Source organism: Cynoglossus semilaevis, chromosome 10 (assembly GCF_000523025.1).
Source record: "Cynoglossus semilaevis isolate Cse_v1.0 chromosome 10, Cse_v1.0, whole genome shotgun sequence".
Classification (NCBI taxonomy): Eukaryota; Metazoa; Chordata; class Actinopteri; order Pleuronectiformes; family Cynoglossidae; genus Cynoglossus; species Cynoglossus semilaevis.
In genome coordinates, this window is record NC_024316.1 from 6,608,820 (window position 1) to 6,615,862 (window position 7,043).

General features: G+C 39.9%; 1 protein-coding gene across 3 annotated transcripts in view; it reads left to right on the forward strand.

Moving 5' to 3' along the window:
* The window catches only part of nphp4 (nephronophthisis 4), a 92,751-nt gene that overhangs the window by 85,290 nt on the left and 418 nt on the right, over positions 1 to 7,043 (forward strand). For 2 of the 3 annotated variants that reach the window (XM_008318417.3, XM_025059431.1), the window contains 6 exons: positions 2,075 to 2,240; positions 3,154 to 3,230; positions 3,512 to 3,597; positions 4,338 to 4,509; positions 5,408 to 5,587; positions 5,676 to 5,819. In XM_008318417.3, the coding sequence (XP_008316639.1) occupies positions 2,075 to 2,240; positions 3,154 to 3,230; positions 3,512 to 3,597; positions 4,338 to 4,509; positions 5,408 to 5,587; positions 5,676 to 5,819 (825 nt within the window). Of the gene's footprint in view, positions 1 to 2,074; positions 2,241 to 3,153; positions 3,231 to 3,511; positions 3,598 to 4,337; positions 4,510 to 5,248; positions 5,588 to 5,675; positions 5,820 to 7,043 lie in introns of those variants that run through there. The other variant, XM_017036294.2, reaches the window with a different exon arrangement.

The window sequence follows — 7,043 nt, forward strand, 5'->3', positions numbered from 1 at the left end:
TGCACTCCCCCAGAAAATCTGCAGAAAGCCGTTGATGAGGATACAACAATGTCAGGTGTCCTTGTAGTGTGTAATTAATGAATTCTGGAAAGTTTTGGATCTGGATCTTTAAATGAGGAGCTGAGTGAAAATAAGTTGGGTCTCAGAGGACCAAGAGTTGTGTAAAAGTCGTGAATTTCACGACACGGCCAGTAAATTTCACAAGTCTGTCTCTTTTACACTTGCACAGGTTGATGCTTTGCTGGTTAGGGCGCTGGGGAAATGCAGGGATTTAGCTGAAACATCAGGATTTATATGTTAGGTTCACTGACCAGAGCATTAAAGTAAAGACAGTGAAATATGTGAAATTCTGTTTTGTGTGCAGTAGTTAAAAAAACATGAAAAAAAGTGTTTTGTGCAATGTCTCAAGAATACATGCACCTTTAATAAAGCTATTTCCATTTCCATTGTACTCTACACACTGTAAGATTACAGCTAGTCATTATCTCATCTCATGTCATGTCGTCTAATCTTATCCAATCTGATCTAATCTCATCCTCTCATCTAATCAAATGTAATAAAAGATTAGATTGAATTAGATTACATTATCTAATCTCATCTAAATTATTTACTGTAGTGTAAATAGTAATAGAAATAGTGGTGATGTCAGGTGGTCTCTGTAAAATACTCTCATTTTCCTTCAGTATTCAGACACTAAACATGTCATTTTCTGTCCTGTATCGTACGCCCTCCTACGTGTATGTACACTGTTATATTATATGCTGTTAAATTACCATCATGCCGTGCAAGAAAACATTGCTACGAACGCCGTAGTAAAGAGTGTGATGCTACGTGAGAGAATTAGCAGTTTCAGTGTGTGTTTGCATAAGCTGGCATACACACATTTATATTAATATGTATATATGTACATACATGTGTGTGTGTGCTCGTACCAGTTTTCATATGTAATTAGGACATGTGTAAAAAGCACATTTAATGTTGATTTGTGCAGCTCCTCGGGCGATTTACCAAAGCACGCTGACTTCAAAGTACGGTCAGTCCCCAGTGGCTCCTGTTGATGCCAGGTTTACAGTGCACGCTGTGCAGATCACTCATAGTTACACACTCACTGATGATGATTTTTTTTTAAAGGAAGCATCTAGAAGAGCTAAACAAATTATTTACAGCTGAAATAAAAGGCTGACCTACATTAAATTCACAGGGGTGGGGGAATGTTTTCTTTGGCTTTTTTTATTTAAAAGCTAACGTTAGAGCCAGTCGGGACCTCACTTTTGTGTTAAATTTATTCACTGCCTCATCAAACATCTGCACAGACTCCTTTTTAAACTGTCTTACTGCCAGGGCGGGAGAAGAATTTAGCTGGAACCACTGAGGTAGAACTATATCTGACAAAACAGTCGAGTCGGTGAAACTAACCACTAGAGGGAGTTTAGCTACCACTATATATAGTATTTTCAAATCAAACATGTAAATTGTAAAATCCAACAGGGTAAGTGTGGAAATTGATTTGGGCTTCACAAATAAAGTTACTTGACACCACAGTACAAAGAATGATGTTGTTTCCAGAGTAAATGTTTTACCTAACACTACAGCCAATCATACAAATAATAATAAACAAAATGCAATAACTTTTGCTTTCATAATTTCTGTTACACTAAAAAAAAACTGAAATCAGTTCAGAAAACCAGACTGCACTAAAACCAAAGCTAATGGTGCAGAAATACTTGAAACATATTGACAAAGCCGTTGGAACCTGTTTTCCCCTTGGGCTTACTTTTGAGTTTCCCTCAAAACCCAGTGGTTTAATCAATGCTTTCCAGCCTCTGGATCAAGATGATTGCGTATGAAATGACTCATAAAAACATTGCTGTGGATGTTCAGTTTCATCATCATTCATAAAAATAGTAAAAACAATTTCTATAGAATTGTTCCCCTCTTCTCCATTTGCTTCCAACCGAGCAGTGAGTGTTTTATTCATGTGGCTTCCACTCATTATGATGTAAACTCCTTCACTCTTCATCTACCATCCAGCAGGGGGCCTACACACCACTGACACTGTTGACTCTCTCCACAGGTCACTTTCATAACAGAGGACGGCAAACCCATGGCCATCTGCCAGGTGAACGTGGAGCCCTCACCTCACGTTGTAGACCAGACCTTTCGACTTTACCACCCTGAACACTGCTTCCTGAAGAAGGCCATACGCCTGCCACCCTGGCATTACCCCACATGTGGTCCAGGTAACAGACTTTTATATTTTATTATTCATATAGTCTCATGTTATTGCACTGCTTTCCCAACGAGAGGACAATCCAACCTGCCCGTGGTGAAATATTACAACATTAGGCAGACGGTGATATAATAATGCATTGTAAATAGTTAAATCATTGTACATTTTCTTACACAATAGAGATTTGTAATAACAGAGGTGACCATTATATTTGTCACAGAAACCCTGCATTCTGTGCATTTTAGAAAATATTACTGCACTCAAAGATTACATCATAAGGTTCCTCAACATGTTTTTCATCATCCAAGACTGAGGCATGTCCTCCCAGGTCACATCTATTCTTTTGACTCTACTGGTAATGATGGGGGTCAAACATGGAAGGCCCTTTATCATTACTTCTTTGCTCCTTGGGTACAGTATATACGGGTTGCCAAGATTCCTCTTTTAAACAGGAACTATAGTCGCATATAAAACTCAATATATAACATCATATCTTCCCTCTTACTCTACATACAGTTAATCCTTCTTCCTATTTGTCTGCATCAAATTTATATCGACTTGATTTCCTGATGCTGGAAACATATTTCCAGTGAGAACATTTTCTGCCACTTTTCTTGCAATAGACAGAATTAAAGATACCCTTTGGTACAAGGAGGGGCTTCGGTACTAAAGGTTGTATGCAATCATACCAAGGACAGAGGAGGATTTAGGAAAGATCTGGTCTAACGTTTTAAATAATCATCTTGCAAAATGGAGATATTTGCTTTTAAATGGCGTGTGTTTTGGAACAAATGCCCATTTTATGACCCTCTTTGTTGCTTTGCTGTACAGTATGGTAATTGGTATCATTGTCATTAATGTTTATTTGAAATGAAAAAAATCCATTGTTGTTGTGATTTTTCTTCATGTATGAAAAAAACCAGATGAGGAGCCAGATCCACAACCCTACATCTCCGTATGCTGCAGTGACCCAAATGTCATCTGTCAGTCAAAGATGCTGGTGAGTATGTGTTCATTTTCTGAAATGTTCAGTTGCTACAAAGAATGAGACACAGTAATATTAGAATCTGTACATTTTTTCCTGTTAAGGAGTAAAAAAAAAACCCATTTCTCTCAGTCGTGTTGTGTGGCCTGCTTTGATTTACAAAAAGCTTCCTGTTACATCATGCCAACGCTCTTTTGATGTGCTAATCTTTGATACCTTTTATTTTGGCCTCTTTTTTTCTCCGTTTGCTTCTCCATTTAAACATCTGTCATCTCTTTTTCTCTCTGTGTGTGTAGGTGCCGGGGGAGCCTCAGGACGTGTACTTGAAAGTACCAGGGAGTCCCAGCCCACACGTCAAAATGTTCTTTGTGATGGTTTTCACGTATGTATAATTTTTAAAAAGACAGGTCTAAATTAGGGATGTGAGAAAGATGTTTTACCATCGAGTTTAAAAAACAAAAAACACCTTTAAAAGAACACTGCAAAGACGAGAAAAATGTCTTATCTCTGAAGACATTAGGACAACGGCACAGACACTCCTGACCAACACAGTCCTGATTGGAACTTCATTTTCAGAAACACAGACAATACGTAAATCTTTGCCTGATAGCTCATTGGCTGAAATTGAATTTAATACATTTGATATTTTACTTTTATGGGAAAAAAAGACAAAAGGCTCAGACTAAAGATGAGATTTTCCTGCAGAATAGATAATACAGCCCTCAGGGTAGATTGTAGTACAAAGCCTTGTATCTTTTAATAAAATATTATGTTTGGGATTATCCAACTTGTAGAATGATTTATAGAGCTTTTTTTCTGATTTTCTGACTTCTCTGATCACTCCAAGTCATGCTCGAGTGCATGTTGTCACACAGCTCCACTGATGACTACTTGACTCCATCACTTCCCATGTCCTGCTCTCAGAGTCACGTAGGGATGTTGAGACTAGACGCCCTGAATATCACCAACGAGAAGTTGATGATGATGAAGATGGTGTTTCCTGCTTATTAACAGTCAAGAGCAGCTCTAGATCACTCACTCACTCTCAGACCTCCTGCAGATCCTGCTGCGTCTCCAGGGGGCTTTAGTTTAACTACTGCTGATCCTGTTCTTTCTTTGTAGTGATAAGTGGATGGCCGTGCCCTCACAGACCTGGCAGATGTACGTGCACTTCCTGGAGCGGGTGGATGTGAGCTGCGTGACTGGCCAGCGGACCTGTCAGCCACTTGTGTTGAGGGGAAAGCAGAGCACTCGTAAGATCCAGTGTTTCTCCTCACACCCACAGGAGATCCAGGTGATGTTTATCTGGTTGTTGGGGACGTTCATGTCTGTTACGGTGATTAATTTGGGGCAATCAAAACTTACAGTAATCAGTATGGTTTTTTAAAAAAAAGTTTTATTCAACTTTGACCATTTTCAACTGCTAAACCGTTACAGGAAAACTAATGGCAGCAGGATGGACGAGAGCAGCCACAGCCTTCTTAGTACTAACTGTAGAGTCACTACAGAGACAGTTCCACTGTGGACTGACACAGTAATGTCTCGTGTGTTTTTGTCCGTCTCCCCAGCAGTTATCAGACCATGTTGGGTCTCAACTCTGACAAAGTTTGCGCCGTCCTGATGCTCCCTAATCATAGAGAATATATGTTCTCAGACTGTCAGATGGTTCTGTATTTTTAATAGATCATTCCTTATTCATGACTACATCCAGGATGAAGGCAGTTTGACAGTGTTTTCCACTCAGAGGAGCAATAAAAAGGCTTTTTACTGCTCATAAAAAATCTTGATTGACTGTCGCTCTGCAACATACAATGCCACCCAACCATACTTTCTGTCTAAAGGGAAAACATGTCCACATTTAGCAGCTATGCATAGGAAGCTTTGATGAGCTCAGTGTCTCAACAGAGAGAAATTTGAAAACCAAGATAAAGCTCGGAGCCCAAAAAATACCTTTCCTTTTGTCTACAAATTAAAATGGAGCTGCACTGAAAATAACATTCTCGTGTCTCTCTCACTCTTCTGCCTCCCTTCAGGTCATCTCCTCCTCCCATTATGTCAACACACTCTCCTGTCTACCTGTCCATCTACTCTTTCTGACATTCTCTCACTCTTTTTTCAGTCTTTCACTCTTTATTTTCAGTTAAGAAATGTGGATCTCTCTTTTTTGTCCATTTCTACCTCCTCTCCTGTAGATGGACCCAGAGGGAGTGTTTCTGTTGCCACCGTCATCGGTGCAGGAGCTGCAGCTGAAGGTGCAGCCGTGGCGAGTCGGCAGCCGTTTTATGTTCGTGAACGCAGTGGACACGGAGAGTCAGCAGCTGGTCAGTGCGTGGCTGGTCTGCCTCAGTGTCCATCAACCTTTGCTGTCAAAGGTAGTTACAAAACTTGGCAATGCGTGGTTTTACCCTTCAGGTCCGTGTTGTTGACAGTGAAACTCTCTATGTGTGTGTGTGTTCCCAGGCATTTGAAGTGTGTGTCCCAGTTGGCAGTGGACGTGGCAGCTCAAGAAAGATCAACTTCACCAATCCATACACCAGCCGACGCACGTTCCTGCTGCGCTCTGACCACCCTGACCTGCTCCAGTTTAAGGAGGATACATTCCAGGTGGGACAGAACAGACAAACAGGTCCCTCACTCTCATTAGGAATAAAATCAATATTTTGATCGACATAGAATCAAAAAGACAAACTGCCCTGCAGGTTCTAAGCCTACTTCCAGGAGAATGATGGAATTGATGGATTTTAAATTTCAAAACTGTTAAGAATTGTTATGTCTAAATTAATTAATACAGATAAATAATTTGTTCTAATTTATATCTAGCGTTAAAAAAAAACAAGGGTATTCCAACAGCACATTCATCATCGTCCTCCGTGTCCAAAATAACTGATGCACTGGTGAGACAGGAGTCGCCGCCTTCATTGACATTCATGTGTCAAGGAGTGATAAAATGGCAGGACAGTCGATGGGAGTCAGCGTTTTAAATTAACAAACAAATGAATTGGGATGCAGTGGGAGTCTTATATCCACATCGACTATTAAAAAGTCTCAGTGCTGCCCTCCACACCTCACTGCATCACTTAGGGAGCGGGAGGAAGGGAGAGTGAAAACGGCTCTTTGTCTTTCTTCCCATCCTGTCAGCCAGACTCCAGGTGTCTTATAAAGAATTTATTGCACCTGAAGCATTAAGCAAATGTGAAGACACTTCTCTCTGTGACATAACTACCCTGCCATGATAAAGGCAGCCGTCAGGAGGGGAAGCAAAGCAAAGATCAATACGGCCACGCTTTTGGGGAAGATTACAACATAAATCCCTAAAATTGACCCATATATCCATTCTTGGTTATTACCTGAAAATACAAGCAGACAGCGGGCTAACTGATTAAGTAGTGGGAGAGGAGAATGACCGAATAAATAAATTTTACACACTGTGACCTCTTGGCAAGAAAAAGAGCAGCATGTGCATCTGGAGTGTGGAGAAAAGGTCACTCAGCAGGAGCAGTAACTCAAAACTTTTCAAAATTCAAGATTGAAACAACAGACCTGCAGTGATAAATGTCCCTAGGTTGTATTAGATGAGAGCCACAGTGGGGTTGTTGACTGCTCATTAGACTGGACGTGTGTTTATTACCATAAAACATTTGTTGTTGTCAACAAACTTTTCTGAAGAATTACAAATTATGTGTCAGTACAAACAAATATAAAGACTAATGATTCAGATTCAGATTCAGATTCATATATACATATATATATATATATATATATATATATGTATATATATATATATATATATATATATATATACACACACACTCTGTTTCTCAGGTCTTG